General features: G+C 40.7%; 2 protein-coding genes and 1 non-coding gene across 3 annotated transcripts in view; all 3 read right to left on the bottom strand.

Moving 5' to 3' along the window:
- Window positions 1-25,198, bottom strand: part of ST3GAL3 (ST3 beta-galactoside alpha-2,3-sialyltransferase 3) — a 201,240-nt gene that overhangs the window by 160,996 nt on the left and 15,046 nt on the right. Inside the window, 1 exon segment of the mRNA XM_030325389.1 lies at window positions 14,439-14,583. Coding sequence (XP_030181249.1) covers window positions 14,439-14,553 — 115 coding nt within the window. The 5' untranslated portion in view covers window positions 14,554-14,583.
- On the bottom strand, window positions 2,955-3,384 carry LOC115520755 (60S ribosomal protein L10-like). Its single transcript, XM_030325390.1, has one exon. The coding sequence runs from the start codon at window positions 3,324-3,326 to the stop codon at window positions 3,024-3,026; it is 303 nt and encodes a 100-aa protein (XP_030181250.1). The 5' UTR covers window positions 3,327-3,384; the 3' UTR covers window positions 2,955-3,023.
- Window positions 3,388-3,520, bottom strand: LOC115522625. Its single transcript, XR_003971511.1, has one exon. It is a non-coding gene; the product is annotated as a small nucleolar RNA SNORA70 (small nucleolar RNA).

Genomic DNA, 25,198 nt, shown 5'->3' with positions numbered 1-25,198 from the left:
TTCATGCTTTTTTTTACCCTCCCTAAGATATCTTTAGCAAATTCAAGGTTACCAAGATTCTGCCCTATATTTTGTTTATAGTTTTAGCACTTCCATTTGGATATATGATACATGTCAAGTTAATCTTGTACATGATGAGAAACACGAGTCAAGATTTGTTTGCTACCATTTATCAAAAAGATTGTTTTTTTTTCCTATTGAATTGCTTTGGTATCTTTATCAAAAATCAACTGGCTATTAAATAAGTAAGTCATAGGAATAAAAGGCACAGCATAAGGAACACAGTCAGTGTATGTGTATTTCCTTCCCTTTCCCTTATGTTCATCTATTTTAAGTTCCATATGAGTGAAATCAGACATTTGTCTTTCTCTGATTTCACTAGTACTCTCTAATTCCATCCACACTGTTGCAAATGACAAGACTTCATTCTTTCTGATCACCGAGTAATATTCCATTGTGTGTGTGTGTGTGTGTGTGTGTGTGTGTGTGTATATATATATATATACACACACACATATGTAGTGTGTGTGTGTATATATATAGATATGTGTGTATGTGTATATATGTAGTATGTGTATATATATACATATGTAGTGTGTGTGTGTATATATACACATGTAGTATGTGTGTATGTGTGTGTATATATACACACACACACACACACACACACACACACACACACACACACATACTACATCTTCTTTATCTATTCATCAGTCAATGGACATTTGGGTTCTTTCCATAATTTGGCTATTGTTGATAGCACTGCTATAAACATTGGGGTGCACGTGTCCCTTCGAATCAGCATTTTTATATCCTTTGGGTAAATACCTAGTAGTGCAATTGCTGGGCCATACGGTAGTTCTTTTTTTTTATTACTAAAAAAAATGTTTTCTTAATGTTTATGTATTTTTGAGAGAGAGAGAGAGAGAGAGAGTCAGAGTGTGAGTGGGGGAGGGACAGAAAGAAAGGGAGACACAGAACCTGAAGCAGGCTCTAGGCTCTGAGCTGTCAGCAGAGAGCCTGATGTGGGGCTCAAACTCATGAACCACAAGATCATGACCTGAACCAAAATCAGACGCTTAACTGACTGAGCCACCCAGGCACTCCAGGGTAGTTCTATTTTTAATTTTTTGAGGAACCTCCATACTGTTTTCCAGAGTGGCTGTACCAGTTTGCATTCCCACCAACAGTCCAAAAGGGCTCCCCTTTCTCTGCACCCTTGCCATCATACATCTGTTGTTTCTTGAGTTGTTAATTTTAGCCATTATAAGTAAGCTCTGTGCCCAACCTGGGGCTTGAACTCACGACCCCATGATCAAGAGTCACATGCCCTACCAAAACTATTTTGAAAATTTTAAGTTCTCTGTATTTTCATATTAACTTTACAGTCAGTTAGCAATTTCTAGCAAAAAAGTGAATTTTTAAAAGAACCCACCACACCTTCTGGGATTTTTAGTGGAAATGTGTTGAATCCTAAAACAAATTGGGGAGATTCAGTTTCTTAAGATCATGCCTTCTGCTCCATGAACACGGTGTATCTTTATTTCAATATTCTTTCATTTCTTACGCAGCAATGTTATGTGGATTTTAGCGTACATGCTGGCTATTCTGCTCCCTAGAGGGTCTTTTCTGCACTCAGATAGGCTAGTCTCCTAACTATCACAGAATGTACCGGCATACAGAAACGATTACCCAACCACATGGAGGGAATTGCAAAGAACCCTATGGAAAATAGTATAAATCAAGTCATAAATCTTATTCCCCCTTTTCTCCCATTTCTTCCTCCTACAGAGGCAAGCATTCTATTGTTTAATGGATACATTCGCTTATGTTCTTTTAATATATGTATGTTTGATGTGCATTTACTCTTTCTTATCAACTTTATCCAGGAGTAATTTACATACAATAAACTGCTTCAATTTAATGTATACAATTTGAAGAGTACTGACAGTTATATACATTCACAAAACCACTGCCATTATCAAGACACAGGGCATTTCTATCTCAAAAAATTCCTGTGCCCGTTTGCAATCCATTTCTCCCTTCATGTTTCATCCAAGGTAACTAACGACCTGCTTTTAATTATTAATAATTAGCTTGTATTTTATATAAATGAAACATATAATATGTAGTCATAATATACTATTATACTAATATCAATTAATATTAATGTGTACTAATTAATATTAATATTAGTATGTACTTAATATGTACTTAATAATATTAATATGTACTCATTCATGAGTTTAACATTCATCCACGATGCTGAACATATCAACTCTGTTCCTTTTCATTGTTAAATGGTACTTCACTGTGTGACTATGTCACATTTTGTTCATCCATTCACCTGTTGATAGACATTTGGGTTGGTTTCCAGTTTGGAGCTCCTGGGAATAAAGCTGCTGTGAGCATTCACGTACAGGTCTCATTTGGTCATATGCTTTTACTTTTTCTTAGGTAAATACTTACGAGTGGAATGACTGCCATTTGGCAGGTGTATGTATAACTTTTTAAGAGATTGCCAAACTGGTTTTCAAAGGAGTTGCACCATTTTACATTCACAACAGCAATATAAGAGTTCCATTTACTTCATATTCTTGCTAACACTTTGTTATCTTTTTTCAAAACTTAAGTCATTCTAGTTGATATGTAATGTTATCTCACTATGGTTTTAATTTGTATTTCTATGATGAGTAACAACGTTGAGAATCTTTTCATGTGCTTATTACCATTCGTACATCTTTTGTAAAGTGTCTCTTCAAATATTTTACCCATTTTTGGTTAAGCTGTTTACCCTCTTGTTATTAAATTATAAGAATTTTTTATATATTTTAGATACAAACATATGCATGTACTAAATATTTTTAACTGAATGTTATATATACAAGTACTGAATATTCTTCCCCATTCTATGGCTTGTCTTTTCATTTTTTGGTGTTTTTTAAAAGACATTTTTTTTTTTTTGACAGGAAGCAGGATTTATTGGTAGGCATGAATGGGGAAGGGCAGTGCTGAGGTTCTCATGAGTGCAGAGCCCTCCATTTGTCCAAGAGGCCACGATTAGGGGTGTATTTGACCCCACAGCCATCTGGGATGAGCTGCTTTTCAGCCACCATGTCTTCAAATTCGTCCACATTAAAGTTAGTAAAGCCCCACTTCTTGGAAATGTGGATCTTCTGGCAGCCAGGGAACTTGAACTTGGCCCCAGGTAGGGCCTCAATCACATGCTCCTTGTTCTGCAACTTGGTACGGACGGACATGACGACTTGGCCAATGTGGACCCTGGCCACTGTGCCCTGGGGCTTTCCAAAGGCACCCCGCATACCTGTCTGGAGCCTAGACTGGAGAAAGCGTGAGGCCAAACCTCAACGTCCACCAGAAGAAAACTGTCTCCAAGGTCCCTTAGGGCAACCCGTACAACCAACAGGCTGCATACACTACCAAGGAGGCTGCTGTTCACAGCCAATGCACACTGGGCCCCACGGGGAAAGAGCACAGTCGGCTTAATTGGCTGCAGAGGACAAACATTTTTAGTTTGGGTCAAGTTAATTTATCACTTTTCAATTTTATGGCTCATGTTTTTTGTTTCCTAAGAAATCTTTGTATTCCTGTTCTTTTAATTTACAAAAGGGGCATTGTGTTATTCTGTTTCACTTTTGACTTAAATTATGTATTTTGGGGCGCCTGGGTGGCTCGGTCGGTTAAGTGTCCGACTTCGGCTCAGGTCATGATCTCGTGGTCCGTGAGTTCGAGCCCCACGTCGGGCTCTGTGCTGACAACTCAGAGCCTGGAGCCTGCTTCAGATTCTGTGTCTCCCTCTCTCTCTGCCCCTCCCCTGTTCATGCTCTGTCTCTCTCTGTCTCAAAAATAAATAAACGTTAAAAAAAATTTAAAAAAAAATGTGTTTAAAGTTCCATCCATGTTGTTTTGTGTATATTGGATCTGTTACTTCTAACGGCTGCAAATCATTTCATGAAATAAATACCCTACTTTTTGCCTACTCACCCCCACCCTTAGGATGGAAATACATTCATCCTCCAACTCCCTGAGCACACAAATAATGTATGTCTCTGGTAAGTGCCATGGAATGAATGAATACACACACACACACACACACACACACACACACATTCACACACATACATATATATATGGCAGATTTGCTGAGCTAAAGGATGTATGTATACTTCAGTTAGTTATTACAAGAATGTGTTCCAGAATGGCTTTACCAGTCTACTTCTCACTGGCAAAGAATACAGGTTACTATATTCTCACATTCCTGCCAACACTTGGATTATCCAGCTTTCTAACATTTCTTTTGTCAGTCTAAGGTATAAGGAGATATCTTGTTTTAATTTTAATATTTGTTATAGCTCATGAGTTTGAATATCTATTCCTATGCTTAACCTTATGGGTTTCTTATTCTGTAAACTCGTTCTAATTCTTTGCCCATTTTCTACTGGGATTGCTGCCTTTTTCTTCTTCGTTTGCAGGAATTCCTTGTATATTCTAAATATCAAACCTAGCAAATTTTATTTTTTTTAATTTTATTTTAATTCCAGTATCATTGACAAATACTGAAATTTTCTCCTCCCAGTATATTATCTACATATTAACTTCGTCTATCATGTCCTCAATAGCACAAAAATCTCAATGAACATTCTCTGTACACTTGGAACGAATGTGTATTCTGCCATTGGGTAAAATGTTCTATAAATGTCAATTAGGAAAAGGTAGTTCATAGAGTTGCTTAGATCTTCTATATCCTTACAGATTTTTGACTTGTTTTATTAATTACTGAGAGAGGGGTATTAATATATTTGAACATGATTGTGGATTTGTCCCTTTCTCCCTTAGTTTTAACCAGTTTTTGCTTAATGAAGTTTAACACTCTCTGATTATTAGGTACATACATATTTATGTATGTCTTCTTGACAAACTGCTCCTTTTATCATTATGTAATAACCCTCTGTAATCTCTTGTCATATGTTTTGTCATAAGGTATTATGAGCTGAAATTAATAGTTATGCCAACTTTCCTATGCTTATTATTTATATAAGATATATTTTCCATATCTTTGACCCTGTTTTTACTTTGAACCTGTTTTTAAATTTAAAATACAGGTCTCTTAGGGGTGCCTGGGTGGCTTGGTTGGTTAAGCATCTGACTTCGGCTCAGGTCATGATTTCGCGATTCGTGGGTTCGAGCCCCGCATCGGGCTCTGTGCTGACAGCTCAGAGCCTGGAGCCTGCTTCTGATTGTGTCTCCCTCTCTCTCTGCCCCTCTAGCTCACACTGTGTGTGTGTGTGTGTGTGTGTGTGTGTGTGTGTGTGTGTGTGAAAAATAAATAAGCACTAAAAAACAGATTTAAAATACAGGTCTCCTATATCAGGACATACATCCTGCTTTGTTAACCATTCTGACAATTTCTGCCTTTAGCTGGAGTTTTAATCCATTCCCATTGAAATGTAATTGTTAACACAGTCAGGCTTAAGTCAACTGTCTTAAATTTGTTTTCCATTTCTCTCTTCTGTTTTTTTGCTCTTATATTGCTGTTTTCCTGCTTTTGGGGGCGGTTAACTACTTTTTAGTGCTTTTTATTGCTTCATTGGCCTCTCAGATAAATATGCCTCTTTGTGTTATTTTTTTTTCCTAGTAGTTGTTCTACCAAGGAGTTCTGCTAAGGAATACACATCCTTAACTTATCAGAGTCTATTTAGAGCCAATATAATACCTCTTCACGTCTGACATTTCCTACCTCTTTACTCTTTCCTCACTTTATACACAACATTCCTACTTCCCACTTCTTCTTTTCACAAATGTAATAACTTTATAACAGGTAAGGTTCCACTTATCTCCCCTCTCCCCATTTCTTGTGCAAGTTTTGTCATATCTTACCTTTACATATATTCTAAGCCTCATTCTACGGGGTTATTACTTTTGCTTTAAGCAATTAGTTGTCTTTTAAGCAAACGATGAGAAAAAAAGGAATGAGTCTTTTATATTTGCCCATTATTTACCATTTCCAGCAACCTTCACTTTTCCCTATTGATCCAAATGTCCATCTGCTCTCACGTCCTGTTGGCCTGAAGGATATTCTTTAGTGTTTTTTCTGTAATGCAGCTTTGCTAGCAACAAACTCTCTTAACTGTTACCTGAAAAAATGTCTTCATTTCATCCTCATTTTTGAAGGATATTTCCAACAGATAAAGGATTCTGGGACGACAGGTGTTTGGTATTTCTCTTTCAGCACTTTGAAGATCTTTCATTGTGTGAACTCTACTGGTTCTGGTGAAAGGTCAGTGGGATTTCCTACTCCCATAGAGAATGTTTCTTTTTCTTTGTCTTCAAGATTTTCACTTTAGATTTCAGACGTTTAACTATCATATGCCTAAACTTTCCCAATATTTATCCTTTTTAGAGTTTGCTGAACTTCTTAAATCTGTAAGTCAATGTTTTTCACCAAATTTAGGAAGCTTTCAGCCATTATTTCTTAACATTTTTTTCTGTCCAACACTCATATATATTAGACAATTTTATACTGTCCCACAGGTCCCTGAGGCTTAGTTCATTTTTCCTCAATATTTTTTTTTCTGTTTCAGACTGGATAATTTCTATTGCACTCCCTTCAACTTCACTGACTTCTGTTATATTCAACTCACTGTGAAGTGAAATCTTCATTTTCTGTTCCTATACTTTTTAGTACTAGAATTTGTTTTTGGTTTTTTTATAGTTTTGATTTCTCTGCTGAGACTACTTATTGTTCACTGTATTTTTCTTTAATCCTTTAAATTATTTGTAATAGGAGCAGTTGGGTGGCTCAGTCAGTTAAGTGCCAGACTTTGGCTCAGGTCATGATCTTGCAGTTTGTGGGTTCAAGCCCCACACTGGGTTCTGCACTGATGGTACAGAGCCTGCTTAGAATACTCTCTATCTCGCTCACACTCTCTGCCCCTCCCCCACATGCATTCACACTCTCTCAAAATAAATAAGCTTAAAAAAAAAAAAGAACAGCATTTATTTTAAAAAATAAAATAGGGGCAATGGGGTGGCTCAGTCAGTTGAGTGTCCAACTTCGGCTCAGGTCATGATCTCACAGCTTGTGAGTTCAAGCCCTATGTCGGGCTCTGTGCTGGCAGCTCAGAGCTTAGAGCCTGTTTCAGATTCTGTGTCTCCCTCTCTCTCTGTGTCTCCCCTGCTTGTGCTCTCTCTCTCTCTCTCTCTCTCTCTCTCTCAAAAATAAACAAAGAAATGTTTAATAAAATAAAATAAATTATTTGTAATAGCTATTTTGCTATGTGAGTTCTCTCATCTACAGGCTTTGTTTTTTCTTTAATATGGGTCACTATTTCCTTCCTGTCTGTTTGTATGTCTACTAACTTTTTATTGAACACTGACCACTCTGGATGTTGCATGCAGAAACTATGAATACTGCTATCTTCCTCTGAAGAGTGCCGATTTCTATTTTATCAGGCAGTTCAATTACTGCCTGACCACCTTGAATTTGTGGAGGCAGGATTCGACGCTATGTTTAGTGTGGATCTGAGGAAAGTCCATGGTATTTTTGACTCTTCTCTAACTTGACAGGACCCAGCCTTGGTTGGGGCTTGGTTTTAGGTCTTGTTAGGGTGAGTCTTACTCTGGAGTGAGATCTTTATTCTTAAGGCATGAACTTTCTGGCATCTGGATGCCAGGGGTAGTAAAGTTCTAATGAGATTTCTCCACTCTGGTAGGGCTGCAACTTCAAAGTCCCTGACTCTTCAGCCACCCACAGACTGCTTGACCTCTACTCCTGTCCTGTACAGCTGTTACCTACGTAGTTAAATTCAGGTGGTTTTGCCCTGCGCATACATAGCCCAGTCCACAGCTACCGACTCCTAGGAATTCCTCCCCCGGCCCAGCTTGTGTCTCTCAAAAATTCCCTACTCAGTGATGACCTGTCTCACGGACTCCAACCACTTCAGCTGCCCTACACCCTGATCTCTGCCTCCTCAGCCAAGTGGAGGCACTATGGTCTGTTGAGATTCCAGCTCTCTGGGCAGGGCTCGGAAATTGCCCCCACAAAGAGAACTGCAGAGCTCACCTCATAAGTTTTCCTTTTCTTAGGCACTGAAATTTTATACTGCCTCCTGTCCACTGCTTGGCAAGAGTTGCTTCATTTATACTGTCCAGCTCTGTAACTATTTATAGAGAGACGACTAGCTTGATACCAGTTATGCCATTATCATAAGAAGCAGAGTGTTACCCTAAGCCACAGGCTAGAAATACCAGCCTCCATTTCGTTTTTAAGATGGAAAACTAAGAGTGAACATAATTTTCTATGTCTATTAAGCTAAACTTAATCTACCCTTCTCCCAACATCAGATCCAAACTCCAACTTACTTGCCAGATGGTATTCTCCATAGTAATCAAATCAATAATGCATATTTTATAATCTCCCCCGTTATGATCTTTTGTAAAATATAGGCAAGAACACAGAGGGAATTGCAATAGTGATAAATATGGTAATATGAATTTTTAAAGGTCCCATAAGAAATTAATCCTACTCCTCCAAAATATCCACTTTAACTTATGAAATACATATAGATAAAAATTAAAATAATAAAATATGTAAAATTTCCATGAAAGGGAGCACAGGAATCAGGTCTACCGATAAGAGGCAACAACCCAACTCTCCTATAAGACCTGACCTGAATAAAGCATCAGAGCCAAGAGAAATGTCAGTATTTTGTCTCCATTTTGGAGATGAAGAAACTGAAGTACATCTAACTCACTCCAAGACTGTGTTCATTTTTTCATTAAGTTAAACGTATGTACATATATATTTTTATCATCTTACGTGTGTGTGTACAAACATGCACACACATACATAAAATATGATAATTCTACAGTACTTTACTAACAGTATTTTTTTTAGAGCAGTTAGGTTCACAGAAAATTCAAGGGAAAGTACAAATATTTCCTATTATACCTCCTGCCCCCACACATGTATATCCTCCCCCATTATCAATATCCCTCACCAGAGTGGTACACTTTTAAAACTGATGAACCTATCCTGATACATCATAATTACCTAAAGTCCATAGTTTACATAAGGGTTTATGCCTGGTGTTGCACAGCCTCTGTGTTTGGACAAAAGTACAAAAACACATTCATCATTATGATATTTTATAGATTCACCACCCTAAAAATCCTCTATGCCCTACTTATACCTACCTCTCCCCACTTCCAACCTTGGCAACCACTAATCTTTTTATTATCGCCATAGTTTTGCCTTTTCCAGAATGTCATATAGTTGGACTCATACAGTGTGTAGCATTTTCAGATTGGCTTCCTTCACTTAGAAATATGCATTTAAGGCTCCCCCATGTCTATTCATGACTTGATAGTTCACTTACGTTTAGCGATTGACAATATTCCATTGTCTGGATCTACCCCAGTTTCTCCATTCAACTATTAAAGGACATCTTGGTTGCTTCCAACTTTTGGCCATTATGATGAATATAGCCGCTGTAAACATCTGTGTGCAGGGTTTTTTGTGGACAAAAGAACAATCAACTCCTTTGGGTAAATACCAAGGAATGCGACTGCTAGATCACAGAGTAAGAATGTGTTTAGTATTATAAGAAACTGCCAAACTGTCTTCCAAAGTGTCTGTACCATCTTGCGTTCCCACCAGCAATGAATGAGGGTTCCTGTTGCTCCACATCCTCGCCAGCATTTGATGTTGTCAGTGTTCTGGGACTTTGACCATTCTAATAGGTACATAGTGGTATCTCAACGTTGTTTTAGTTTGTATATCCCTGATCATATATGATGTCTTTTCATCATTTCCCATCTGTATCCCTTCCGTGGGGAATTCTTTGCCCTCAAGGATGGAACTGGATATTTCCTTTCTCCCACGTGGAAGGCTAGAGATGACTGGAGTTGGATGCTTCCCTTTCCCCAGGTCAGTTAGGCTCTGATACTACTCCAACAGGCTGGGCTCTGGTTAACTAGTTTCCCTTGAGGGCAGGTCTTGTTAAGAAGAAAAAAGTGTCCTGGCATATTTCAAAACGGTTCCTTTCTTCTCACGTGCCAGATGCATGGGAAGATCTTTCCCCAATATCTCCTATGAGAATCTGGCTGAGCCCCTGGAAATAAATCTCACAATACTGTGGGGGCCCCCTGTGACTGGCTCCTCCTAGAGTTTTTGATTCTCGGACTTGTCCAGAGCCTCCAGCAATTCATCTATTATAATTCAGGTTTTCCTATTCTGGCACTGCTTCCCGTGACAGTTTTTGCATGCCACTCCCTGTACTCACCTGTCTCTCCAATCTCAGAGGCAGCAGTCTGCCCTGTGTCCTCCCCTCTCTTATGGATCCAAAAAGAATTACTGGTTTTTCTGTCTGCTCAGGTTTTTAGGTGTTGTGAGGACAGAGTGGTAACTTCCAAGCTCCTTAACATGAGAAACCAAAAACTGCAAGCTACAGAACTTTTAAAAACAAGTTGATAATGAGACCAATCTTATACTTAAAGCCTTTCAGGTTAAGCACTTGACCCAGGTCCTGGCAAGTTGACCAAGCCTTGGCCACACACGGCTCTAAGCTGCTCAAAACAAAGCAGTGTGCACCCTGCCACAATATGTCTTGGGACTGATGAAATCATAAGATTTTCTGTCTAGAAGGGATTCTATGCCCTAACATGGCATTTCGTACACACATCTCTTTTAGAACACAACATATAAGGGGCACCTGGGTGGCTCGGTCAGTTGAGCGTCTGACTTCAGCTCAGGTCATCTCACAGTTCATGGGTTCGAGGCCTGCATTGGGCTGACTGCTGTCAGCATAGAGCCTGCTTCAGATTCTCTGTCTCCCTCTCTCTCCACCCCTCCCCTGCTTGCGCGCTCTCTTTCAAAAATAAATAAACTATTTTTTCAAAATAGAGCTGTTATTGTGTCAATAGGCTGAGACCATGAAGGTCTATGTTCATCTTATATCCACTTTACACAGAATAGTACATGGGCCAAAATAGGAATATACTGCTTACTGAATGCATAATTTAATAATAAAAATCTCTAGACTCCCCCCACCACCATGAAGGAATTCCAATAGATAACCTTGGTAAGTCATAAAAAAGTGTAAAAATTAAGGAAAAATAATGCTAAAGACATTTATTGTTCAAACTTGGAAATACCCCCCGGATGAAAGACATACAAACTCTTATTGAGCCTCTTTGAAGCCTCAGCTCCTGCATCTGTAAGAGAGGATAATAACAATCAATCTAAACTATGAGGATCAGGGGCACTTGGGTGGCTCAGTCAGTTGAGCATCTGACTCTTGATTTTGGCTCAGGTCACAGGATTGAGCCCCACATCAGGCACCACACTGAGCATGGAGTCTGCTTAAGATTCTCTCTCTCTCTCTCTCTCTGTCTCTGTCTTTCCATCTCTCTCTCTCTCCCTCAGCCCCTCTGCCCTGCTCATGCTCTCTCCCTGTCTCTAAACAAAAGAAATCAGTGTGCCTGGGTGGCTGAGTCAGTTAAGTGTCCGACTTTGGCTCGGGTCACGATCTGATGGTTCACAAACTGGAGCCCCGCATCAGGCTGTCTGCTGTCAGCACAGAGCCTTCTTCGGATCCTCTGTCCCCCTGTCTCTCTGCCCCTCCCCTGTTCATTTTCTCTCAAAAATAAACATTAAAAAAATAATAATAATAAATTTAATTTAAAAAAATTTTTAATGTTTGTTTATTTTGAGAGAGAGAGCATGTGACCAGGGAAGGGGCAGAGAGAGGGAGAGAGCAGGCTCAACATAGGGCTCAATCTCACAAACCATGAGATCGTGACCTGAGCCAAAATTGAGAGTCAGACACTTAACCGACTCAGCCAGCCGGGAGCCCCCCACAAAAAAAATCTTAATAAACTATGAGGTTCAAATACATTATGAATACAAAGTTCCCATCACAGCACATAGACACTCAATAAATTACTATTTTCATTTTATTATTATTAGCAGCAGCAGTAAATTTCACTACACAATGGCCATCTCCTAGAGGAGGCTCAATAAACTGACTTTTGTTTATTGAGTAAAAGACACTTCTCCGCCTTGGTCAGCCATCAGAGTTGGTCATATTACCCTGCTCTCTGATGTTACAGTACAGAAAACAATATGCTACAGTAAGACGGTCTAAAACGACCTATTCAAAGTCAAGTATCTAAAAGGCCTGAGTGTCAGAAGAACAAAAAGATGCAAATAGTGGTTAGTCAGCTGATAATTCACTCCAAGGAAAGCAGACAGCTATTAATAAACTACTGAAGCCTACAGCGCTGGCTCGTGAACACACAGCACCGTGCCACCTCCAAGCCAATAAACTGCTCGCGCGTTTGGAGAACTTCCTTTCTTTCCCTTCCCCTTACTTCCCTTCCTTCTTTCTTCTCCGCCTCCGTCCTGACACTCTCTGCTATTTCTTCTCTGAGTCCCTCTCCTCTCTTTTTACCAATGAGAATACAGAATTCAATCCTATCCTTAGTCTTAGTATTTATTATACTTTTCAATAAAATAAGGAACATGGGTTTTAAAGACAAACCAGGATTCAGTTCCGGTTCTAATAATTAGCTGTGTAACATTTAATTAAGTCCTTGTTTGCTCAGCTGGAAAACAGGGATAACAGCATCTCCACATGGTTACAGTGAGAAGTAAATTTATTTTAGTTTAATTTAACTTCATATAATTTAATATAATTAATAAGTTACGTAGCCTAACACCTGGCATATGATAGGTCTTCCATAAAGTTAATGTCCTTCTCAACTTCTCTACGAAAATATTATCTAATTCTTAGTTATGTTGTCTACAGGTCAACAGTTCTCAACAGAAAAGGAGACCACCACTCCTTGAACATATTTCTATTTTATGGATACAGATGAAATCTATCCATGATGGATATAGAGAATGCCTTTGACTACAGAATTTTGCACTGCACTGATGCAAACGCTTGATTCTGGGTAGTCTTCTTGTTTTAAAAAATAAGTTGGGACAGAGAAATTTAAATAAACTCTGGAAAGACAAAGTAATTAGTGAAAATTATAAGCTAAGCGTTTAAGAGGCACTGAAACATTCCACGTAAAACAAGAAGTTTAAGAGGTAACACGACATTTTAAAAATTGGGTTGAGGAGCGCCTGGGTGGCTCAGTCGGTTGGGTGTCGACTTCGGCTTAGGTCATGATCTTACGGTTCACAAATTCGGGCCCTGCATCAGGCTCTGTGCTGACAGCTCGGAGCCTGGAGTCTGCTTCAGATTCTGTGTCTTCCTCTCTCTCTGCCCCTCCCCTGCTCACACTCTGTTGCTCTCTCTCTCTCTCAAAACTAAATAAACATTAAAAAAATTTTTTTTTAGTTGGCTTGAAACTGCTTCAGGAGTTTGGGCCATGTAAGAAATAAATGAATTACTTCATAGGAATGGTTCCGCTATCAAGGTCTCAATACAATAATAGTAGGCCAATGCCACTTGCCTCTTCCCACTCATTTTAACCTCAGACCCAGAGACTGACTCGACTCTTGAGTGAATTCTACACTGGTAGCCAGTCAATGTTTGTAAAAACAAAACTATTTTAGGGAAGTCACATTCACCAGGAATCAGGACCAGACTACCCAGTGTTTCCTGCACCGAGCTCAGCCAGCCATCAGACAAACAGAACCAAAAGGAAAACTACATATGGTCACTGTGTGATACTTCGGGCAACATCCAAGAAGAGAATGTGCACCTGCCGGTGACGCCCAATGCGAGCCCTTTGACCACAAGCCTCAAAACACCACAGCACAGGCCATACTGCATGAGTCGAAACCAAGTCAGAGGGGTACAGAGAACTATGTGGCAAACACTGTGTAACATAGGAGGCCAGGAGTACAAGCCAGAGAAAGGGATTAGGAGGTACTGGGGAGGGTGCGGGAGGGGAGCCATTATTCTATTCAGGTACAAGTTCAGTGCCAGCAAGGACAAAATAACTAGGTAGACAAAATTTCTTCAGGGAACATAAAACAAAGACAGTATTAAATTGAAAACTGCAAATTCAAAGAAAAGGTAAAGGTGAACGTTTTCAGGACAGAAGAAAACCAGCTGTGATACGGAGCCCCGAGGCAACGAATACAAATGGGAGAGGCAACGCACTTTAGTAATTAAAAAGCACGGCATTCAGAAACCAGAAGTACTGGAAGAGTTTGGGCTTTTATTGCAGAATAGCATGTTTTTACGGAGATCATAAGAGGATATGCCATGGCATGCAGTTTTTGAAAAACATCAAAGATCTCAACCTACAGCCACAAAAATGGGAGGCAATTTCTGAGCCTGAGTCCCAGGAGCGTGCGGTCTCCTCTCACTGCCTGTCTCCGAAGGGTGTGAGGGCACTGCAGCCCAGCGAACACCCCACATTCCCTGGGGGCAGGCTGGGGTGACCATACTTACTGGGGTCCTCCCACTGGAGTAAATGCAGCTTCCACGCAGAGTAATACAAAAATCCCAGTACCAGAAAAAGGCAGAGGGCTAGCAGCAGATTGCGCACAAATACCAAGAGTCCCATCTTCACATGGTTTACAATTTCCTACATGACCTAAAAGGAAAAAAAAAAAAAAATCAAAAAAATAATTCAGGTCTTAAAGGATAAAGCAATCATCTTGTTGATATACTCTATCTTAAAATAAGTATTTACAGGAGAATTTCCCAACGAAGAACCACCTGGAGTTACCACTGAGTTCCTGACCTAGCAATCCTCCAAGCTGCCCGTCCTGGCCTTGAGACACAGCTCCACCAGTCACTCAGCATCCAAAGCCAGAACTCAGCAATTGTCCCTGCGTTCCTCCTCTCCCTCCTTCCCAGCATCTAATCAATGACCAAATTGTGGCGATTCCAACCTCCCACATAAGTCTCGAGTCATGCCCCTTCCCCCCATCACTACCCTAGTCCACACCACCCAGTTCCCCGCCTCCGAAGTGCGCTCTCCCGGATCCATTCTCACATGGAGGTAGGACTGGTCCGTTATTCTGACGCCACTCTCCTGCTTCAACCCCGCTGAGTTAGCGTTCCACCAACGTGTAACAAAGTACTGCAAACCCAGCAGCTCCAAGCAACACAAATGTGTTGTCTCAGAATTCCGGGTGCCCAACGTCCCGGTACACTGTGTCTCAACAGGGTCCTCTGCACAGGGTGTCACAGGGCCAAAACCAAGGAGTCGGTCGGTAGGGCTGTGTTCCTTTCTACAGACACCGAAGACGGATCTGCTTCCGAGCTCATTCCAGCTATGGGCTGAACACAGTTCCCAGCAGCTGTAGGGCTGATGTCCCCATCTCCTGGCCGGATATCAGTCTCTGCTCCACGCAGCCCCCTTCAGCCACGCTGGGTTAGGTCCCTCTCACTCTGAATCTCTCCAACTTCCCCTTCTACCACATCTTGCTTCTGTGCCCAGCCAGAGAAACTTCTTTGCTTCTCAGGCTCATATGATTAGGTCGGGTCCACTTGAAGAATCCAGGATAATCTCCCTGTTTTAAGGTCTGTAGTCTTTTAAAAAAATTTTTTTTAATGTTTCTTTATTTTTGAGAGAGATAGAGCATGAGCAGGGGAGGAATAGAGAGAGAGGGAGCCACAGAATCCAAAGCAGGCTCGAGGCTCTGGGCTGTCAGCACAGAGCCCGACATGGGGCTCAAACTCACGAACCATGAGATCATGACCTGAGCTGAAGTCGGATGCTTAACTGACTGAGCCACCCAGGCTCCCCAAGGTCTGGAGTCTTAATTGCATTTGCAAAGTCCCTTCTGCCACATGAGGGAACATATTTATGGATACCAGGGATTCAGATGTGGACATCTTTGGGGGCCATTCTGCCTAACACATCTTTCATTAAATTCTCAATTCCTTTAGAATAAAGGAATTGCTCCTTAGAGTTTAGCAGTTTCTGACTGTACCCCTATTTACTCTCCAACCCATCTCTTGCACTTCCCAACCCTGTCTGTGTCCTTTGCCTTTCTTCTTCCAACTCACTGAACGCAGCCTTGTTTCTTTCCTCAAGGCCTGCCTGGAACATTCTCTGATGATCAGCATTCTCTGATGCTCACCTTAAATGTAACATCAGCCGGGAAGACTTCCTAGGATTACCACCCCCTACCCCACTAAGATATCTTGGCCATGAAATAACATATGAGAAAGAAATTATGTATAAACACTATACATAAAGTGATTAAAAAGTTATCAACTACAGATTATATAACTGTCCACCTAGAAAAGCCAAGAGAATCAACTGAAAAAACCATCAGAACAAATAAGTAGGTGATAAGATTAATTTACAAAACTCAACAGCTTTTTTTAAGTTTTAATTTAAGTAATCTCTACACTCCACGTGGGGCTCGAACTCACAACCCTGAGATTAAGAGTCGCGTGCTCTTTCAACTGAGACAGCCAGGCACCCCACAAAAATCTTCTTAAAAACTATACCAGCAATAACTGATGAGAAGATGTAAGAGGAAGAATTCCATTCATGACGGCAACAAAACCTATAATATATCTAAAAATAAATTTAGGAGGAAATGGGCAAGATTTTCACCAAAGGGCATAAAAGATCTGAATAAATAAAGAAAACACACCAGGCTCCTAAGTGAGAAGTTTCGATATTGGAAATATGTCAGTTCTCTATAAATTCAGTCTGACTCCAGCCAAGATCCATGTTTGTTTGTTTGTTTTAACTTAAATCTGAAGTTAATCCAAAGACTTCATGCCCAAGAAGAGCCAAGAAATTTTTTTTCATGAAAAATAATGAGATGAGGATTTGCCTTACCAGATATCAAAACAACTCAAAAAAATAAAAATAAATAAAATAAAAATACAAGTAAAATTTTAAAAAAACAACTCAAAGCTGTAATTCTTAAGATAGATGAGTACTGGCACAGGAAAAGACAAACAGATCAATAGAACAGAGTCTACAAATGAGCTTTCTTAGTAGAGATAGAGATATACACACATACATACATGTATAAATGATTTTACTTTATCTATATATTAATTTATTCTATGATAAGGATATAAATCTTATAAAGAAAAAAAAACATGATAGGATACATAGCCAACTGTTGATGGGGTTACCTCCAGGAAATAGGATGCAATGTTAGGAAGTACTTTTTCCTTTATATATTTCTAAGTTAAGTTTATTTGTTGTAAGTCACAAGTATTACCTCTACAATTTTTTAACATTAAAAAAACCAAACACCACACTGTAGAAATGTAAAATGGCAGACTCTTTCAGAAGCAATGGGGAAGTAAGTGGCTACTGAAATTTACAACATTCGTGCACCCTGGCCCAGCATTTCTATTTCTGTGACTTCTTCCTAAAGGAACATTCCAACAAATACTTTACAAAATAGGTACATAAATGTTCATTAGCAACACTCATTATAAGAACAAAATACTAGAAAAAAAATTCAAATGTCCATCAACAGGGAACCAAACAAATAAATTATGGTGCATCTACACAATGACATCTATATCAGCTGGGGTCTTGGCAGGAAACAGATGGCACATGCAGAGAATGAACCAAAGGAAATTAATGACAGGACTTTTTATAGCTGTGTGAGTAGAGTGAAAGGAACCAACCACGGGTAGTGAAGCATCCAGGGACTATCAACAGTAGGAAGCTACTCTTGCCCTCAAGGTGAAAGAGCAGGAGACAAAGGGTATCATTGGAAAAGAGAGGCCAGCCATCAGGAAGTTCACTACCAAGGGCACAGCGGCTCCTGGAGCCCCATTAAGGGATGGGAGGGGATAAGAAATGCTCTGACTTCTCCCACCACTCACCCTCTGATCCCTGTCCATGTCTTTTATCAGCTGATTCCAAGCCAGAGGGCAAAAAAGCCCAGATGATGCTGTTCTTAGATGTCAGTCACCAGCACAGAGCATACAAGGTGGGTGGTGGATTGATGAGGGCAAGAGAATGACATGTATAGTATACGATGTACCCATTACACAGAATGAGGCACAGCTGTACGTCCTCACATAGGCAAAACGTCTAGTATATACTGCTAAGTGGAAAAAAATCTAGTTGTAGAGTCGTAATGTATATGTATGGCCCATATGCTGGTGGTCGACACTGATATTGAAAATTAAGGTTACGTGTTAAGCACATACTTACAAGAATAGGCACCAAACTGAAAAGTGGGTTTGGAGGGTTGTTTTCTTTTCACAATCTGTTTATTTGTATATTTATGTTTAATTTTAATTTTTATATTTATGCAAATAACAAATGTACAAAGGGGTGCTTGGGTGGCTCAGTTGGTTGAGCGTCTGACTTCAGCTCAGGTCATGATCTCGCGGTCTGTGGGTTCGAGCCCCGCGTCGGGCTCTGTGCTGACAGCGCAGAGCCTGGAGCCTGCTTCAGATTCTGTCTCCCTCTCTCTCTGCCCCTCCCCGCTCATGCTCTGTCACTCTCTCTGTCAAAAATAAATAAACATTAAAAAAAATATAACAAATGTACAAAGTTTTCACATTGAAACAGGAATTAGAGACTTGCAATTCCAGCAACACAAAGGCCTGTATCCCATCCAGGGCTCCCGTTAAAAACAACAACAAATTTAAGGGGTAAGCAGCCTGCCTACAAAGGCAGGTGGCTGTTGGAAAGCTGCTCCTTTCAGGGATGCCTGGGTGGCTCAGTCGGTTAAGCGTCCAACTTCAGCTCAGGTCAGGATTTCACGGTTCATGAGTTCGAGCTCCGCGTCGGGCTCTGTGCTGACAGCTCAGAGCCTGGAGCCTGCTTTGGATTCTGTGTCTCCCTCTCTCTCTGCTCCTGCCCCGCTCGCACTCTGTCTCTCTCTCTCTCTCTCTAACATAAACGTTAAAAAACAATTAAAAACAAAACAAAACAAGCCTTGCCTTTCAGAAGGCGGCCGTACCTTCCCCTGCTTTCTGTCCTGAATGCAGATGTGATGCCTGAACATACATACAGTCTTCAAACCTGAGGCTCCAGCAGACACAGGGCCATCAGTCAGTCAACAGATTTACCTGTCTGTTCAGCAAATATGACAGCGGGAAGGCTGAACTAATCACCTATTTCACTTCTACCTCCTCTTCCATTAAGGAAAAGGATCTTCAAATGAAGATGTAGAACAAACACCCAAACACCCAAAGAGGAAACTGGTTTCCTAAAGTGGATGACATACAAAGAAACAAATAAAATAAGTGCTTAAAATACGCCAAAACCTCCAAGACGGAAAAATAACAGCACCTCAAAATTCTGACACAAAATTTCAAACTCACAGCTAGGACAAAAGCTTGAGGGTGTTGGGGGAAACCGGTCCTCTCACACACTGTGTGGTGGTGGGAAGGATGGGGCCATGTCTAACGAAATTACATGCTTTGCCCTTTACCCCAGTAATCTCACATTTAAGAAACTACCCAAAGACACACTGACAAAAATTCACAATTCACGCACATGGCTATTTACCGCAGCACTATTTGTAATATAAGAGAGTAAGTCCTTTGGTCGGAACTGAATAAACTACGGTATGTCCACTAAAATGGAGGATTATGCAGCCATGAAAAGGAATGAGCTCCCTCCCTGTCTGTCTTTCTGAATAATTTAATCTAAAAGCCATTAAGCTTCAGGTGCCAATCAGGGTAGGCGTGGACTGGAGTGAAGAGAGGTGTGGGGCATCCAGCCATCGTGAGGGGGTCTCGGGGTGTGGCAACAGGCAATGCTGGGATTAACCAAATAAGTAAGTACACTGACGCTAGCTAACAGGAGCCAGATTTCTCCATGGTGGGGAAGGGAATTGCGAACAGGAAAAGGGAAAAACTAGAAAAAATGTTGGGGGTTGTACTGAAATTGAAAGGTTTGGTGTAAATGGATGGTTTTTGATATATAAAGATATGAACTATAAAAATAAATATAGATGTGGGCAGTGTGTGTGCCTTTGTGTGATACATGCATATATTCCCTAGCTCTGGTCACTGGAAAGAGCCTGGCAGCAGTCATGTCCCAATTACAAAGAGCACATCTAGCAGCTAGACCTTGGTTTCTAAATACCATTCTTCCCTGACAGGAACCAGGGATCCCTGGAAGCATGGCTGACTGCAGGGCTGAGGCAAAGAAGGCACAAACAAGATAAGCCTGGATCCTTTGCGGTGCCTCGGAGCAGGTAAAGGCCCAAGGAGTGAGGCCGTATTGAACGTAAAATGAAGCCAGCTTGTGGGGCTCCTAATGGTCAGCTCTGGAGCAGTTCAGATCAATAATAAAAGATCATAACCCATTAAACAAGAGCCTAATAAATGAGGAGAGGAGAAAGTGCTCCCTTAGATCAGAATACCAACTAATGAATGTAGAAGGAATAACGTAATTAGAAAGTCACCATTTGTTATAGCGGCACTATCAACAACAGCCATAGTATGGAAAGAGCCCAAATGTCCACCGATGGATGAATGCATAAAGAAGATGTGGTATATACATACATACACACACACACACACACACACACACACACACACAATGGAGTATTACTTGGCAATCAAAAAGAATGAAATCTTGCCATTTGCAACTACATGGATGGAACTAGAGGGTATTATGCTAAGTGAAATTAGAGAAAGACAAATATCACATGACTTCACTCATATGAGGACTTTAAGAGACAAAACAGATGAACATAAGGGAAGAGAGGCAAAAATCATATAAAAACAGGGTGGGTGATAAAACAGAAGAGACTCTTAAACATGGAGAACAGAGAGTTACTGGAGGGGGTGTGCGAGTGGGAATGGGCCAAATGGGTAAGGGGCATTACAGAATCTACTCCTGAAATCACGGTTACACTACATGCTAACTAACTTGAAAGTAAATTTTAAAAATAAATTAAATTAAAAAAAAAGAAAGTCACCATTTGGTAACCATTTCAGCAATAATTCAGCTAAGAAACATCAAAGGATGCTAAAATTAATGGGTAGAATTTTGAGAAATGGGGTATTCTACAGTCTTCAAGTTTCTGCCCATAAGATACTTCTTATAATTAGAGGGGAAAAGTGTAACCTTACAATGGAGAAATCTGATAGACGACACAATAAATGAGCTAAACGCTATATGGGAATTCTTGGCAATATTTTTGCAACTCTTTTGTAATTATTTCAAATTATTACAAAAGAAAAAAATTAAACCAGTCCTCAAATGAATGTTCAAATACACATCCAAGTGAGAGATTTTGCAGCCACTTAAGATGTAATTTATGGGGGGGGCGGGGGAAGATGTAATTTATGAAAAAATTATAGTGACATGGGGAAGTGCTTACGATACAGTAGTGAATGAAAAAAAGACACAGGTATCATGTACCCAGCCATGAAAAAGAAAAGAAAAAGACTAGAGTAAAACATAAAAATAACACTAGATTAATAGCGAGAACTGTTCAGGCTGCAGGAGCTCACCTGGCCTCCCTGTACAGCCACAAAAAAAGCATGCAGGTAAAGAGTTGCCATAAGCTTGCTTCAGCACGTAGAGTGGAGCGGCAATCAGACTCATCCTCTTCCCGTGTATTCACCTTGGAGAAGGAGGTGTCTCACTTCTGCCCAAAGCTAGCACAACAAACACTAAGTGCCAGGAATTATGCAAAGCCCAGGAGACACGAAGACAATCAAACGCATACTCTGCTCTAGAGGGTCACTAAGTTCACCACTGACCTCTTAACTGTCAAACCCAATGGACATTACTGTCCTCTCGGGCCTTGACCTTCCTGCAGCCTCTGAAACTGGGAGAGGCAGTACAGCATGGTGGTAGGTACTTTCTCTGCCTTCTTTGCCTACCGATGCCAGCTCATCTTTTAGGTCTCTAAGTCAGAGCAGACTTGGGTCTTACCTCTCTCAGGAAGCTTTCCTTAATGCCCTATACTATGGCTATGTCTGCTCCCATAACATCCCATGCTTACCTATATCACAGCATTTATAAAACATCCTGCCTATTTTTCTGTCTCTGCAAAGAATCAGCATATAATTTGAAAGCAGAATCTATAACTTAGGTCTGTGAATCACCTGCATCTAACAGCACAGCACCTAGTACAGAGCAACACTCAAGAAGTGTTTGTTTAGGGGCCCCTGGGTGGCTCAGATGGCTGAGTGTCTGACTCTTGATTTCAGCTCAGGTCACGATCCCAGAGTCGTGAGATCAAGCCACGTTGAGCGTGGAGCCTGCTTAAGATTCTCATTCTCTCTCTCCCTTTGCCCCTCTTCTCCCCGGCTTGCCGGCTCTCTCTCTAAAAGAAAAAAGAAAAATTTTCTGAAGTATTTGTTTAAGAAATAAACCGATATATTTCTAGTTATGTGCACCAACTTAAGACACGATATAAGCTGTACACATTCCAAAACATAATATATCCTGAAGCTATGATTTGTATGCAAATCATATATAGGCATAGCAATTTTGAAAGAGGAGAGGAGCTTGGGGTACTACGTGAGGCCGTCTTAACATTTTCATTCTGCAGATATCCCCAAGGCAATTTCGTTCCACATCTATGATTTAATTTGCCATCATTATGCTGACCATCCCGAACTTTACCTTCTAGGTAACTGCTTCTGAGTTCCACATCCACGCAACGTCCTGCTCTACAGCATCATCTAGGTGTTTCACAGATGCCCCACATTTCCTCCTTCTCCTCTGTTCACTATCTCAGGTGAAAGGCGACATCTTCACAGGTGCTTCTGTCAGAAACCTGGAAATCATCCTTGACACCACCCTTCTTCCCATTCCCACTCCACACATAATCAATCACTGAGTCCTATGAGTTTCACCTGTGAAATCCTTCTTGCATCCATCCACCCCTCCACCTTCACTACCACCATCCTATTTCAAGTCGCTACAATCTTTGGCTTGGACTCCTACTACAGCCCCCTGGTAAGCCTCCATTACCCATTCTTGGTCTTCGCCGACTCATTCCCCACAGAGCAACCAATGTGAATTTATCTCATTCCCAAGCTTAGACTTTGCAAATGTCCCACTGTCCTTAGGGTAAGGTCCCAGATTCCTTCACAAGCCACATAAGGTTCTGCATCATCTGGTCCCTGCCCACCGATTCCCACGTCTCCTGCCATCCCCTACACCTCACCTCGATGAGTCTGCAACACTGACCGTCTTTCAGTGTTTTCCACTCCCCATGCTCTCTCCCAAGGTCAGGCTGACACTGTCCCGACACTTATGCTTCATCTCACCAATTCCCACTCAGACGTAAAGGTTAATTCCACAGAGAAAGCCTTACCTGTCTCCACACTTCAGGTCTCCCTGTTCTAAATTCCCACAGCAGCTGCTTATCCTCTTATGAGCATTTACAGCAATAATTTAACATTCATACTCTGGCTAATTCAGGCAGGGAACGTGTCTGTTTGGTTCACCATTGTATCCTTGGTAGTGACTCAAAAATCTACCTGCTCACTGACTGAATATTTAGTCAGAGTGTGCTCAAAACAAGGTACAGGGGCGCACCTGGGTGGCTCAGTTGGTTGAGCGTCCAACTGCAGCTCAGGTCATGATCTCATGGTTTGTGAGTTCGAGCCCCGCATCAGGCCCTGTGCTGACAGCTCAGAGGCTGGAGTCTACTCCAGATCCTGTGTCTCCCTCTCTCTCTGCCCCTCCCCCGCTCACACTCTGTCTCTCTCTTTCTCTCAAAATAAATAAAAACATTTTAAAAAGGTACAAAAGGCATATAATGCTAGGTTATTTTAATTTAGCCATGAAAATAAAATTATATTAAAAATATGAACTCATTGGGGCGCCTGGGTGGCGCAGTCGGTTAAGCGTCCGACTTCAGCCAGGTCACGATCTCGCGGTCCGTGAGTTCGAGCCCCGCATCGGGCTCTGGGATGATGGCTCAGAGCCTGGACCCTGTTTCCGATTCTGTGTCTCCCTCTCTCTCTGCCCCTCCCCCGTTCATGCTCTGTCTCTCTCTGTCCCAAAAATAAATAAAAACGTTGAAAAAAAAAAAAAAATAAAAAATAAAAAAAATATGAACTCATTGAAACAAACTGTATCAAACTCCTATAATTTCTAAAACATCCTACAATATGGTTATTTTCTGAACTATACCTAGCAAGAATTTTTAGTCTAAAATGTCAGAATTTTGCTGACCTTCAAATATCAGTCCCTATTGGATATAAACTCAAGTATGACAAAAGCATGCAGAGCAAAAACCAAAGTATTTCCTGAGCATGTCTCCTATGAATATTTTCAAGGCAAGCTAATTAGAAGTTATTATATACTGTACTATTTATTATCCAGCTTCCCAAAAAATTACTGAAAAGCTCATCAATTTTTTTGAAAACATTTTTGCTGAATGCACACCTCCTATTCAGATGTTATGCATGACTAGGCAGATTTAAGTAATTAATATGCAATATGTTAAATCCTTCTATGCAAAAAAGCTGTGCATTTTCTAAGTGCAAGTAAGTGTGTAGGGTAGGTTAATATTGTTAATATTCATACAGCACACACCGTGAACTGGCTACAGTTCTAAGAGTTTTGAACAACTTAACTCACTGAATCTTCTCACCAATCCTGTGAGGTTACTGTTCCCATTGTATAGAGAAAAAACTGAGACACAGAAAGGTTAAATTACCTTGAGATCACAGAGCCAGTCAGTGACAAAGCCAGAATTCAAATCCTGACCTGGCTTCAGTCACATAACTTTTTCCACTTGAAGACGCCCTAGAATATATCAAAACAATAATAAAAGGGCGCCTGGGTGGCTCAGTCAGTTACGCATCTGACTTCGGTTCAGGTCATAATCTCACGGTTTGAGTTCGAGCCCCACATCGGGTTCTCTGCTGTCGTCATGGAACCGGCCTTGGATCCTCTGTCCCCTGCTCTCTCTGCCCCTACCCCACTTGCTTTCTCTCTCTCTCTCTCTCTCTCTCTCAAAAATAAATAAACTTAAAAAAAAAAAAAGAGGAACTAGCCATAACCTCTTAAAAGAAAATAAAAATAGTAAAAAGAAATCAGTATAGGATCTAAACAAAAATGCTGCAACAATGTTAGAGAGGAACCGGGAGGTGGGGAGAAGCATAGTAGATGAAGACCACAGGACAGGAAAAAATGTTGTCACAGAACAGATGAAGATCATTAACAAAGATTACCCCAGCCCCACCCACTCCCAAATGGCGCTATAAAGCAAGAGATAACTAAGAGCAGAGACTACAGGCAGCGCTCAGGGAAAAAACAGTAAGACAAC

Source organism: Lynx canadensis, chromosome C1, assembly GCF_007474595.2.
Source record: "Lynx canadensis isolate LIC74 chromosome C1, mLynCan4.pri.v2, whole genome shotgun sequence".
In the NCBI taxonomy this organism is placed as follows: domain Eukaryota; kingdom Metazoa; phylum Chordata; class Mammalia; order Carnivora; family Felidae; genus Lynx; species Lynx canadensis.
The sequence above is the reverse complement of the archived record's forward strand: the minus strand, read 5'-3'. Positions and strand labels throughout refer to the sequence as shown.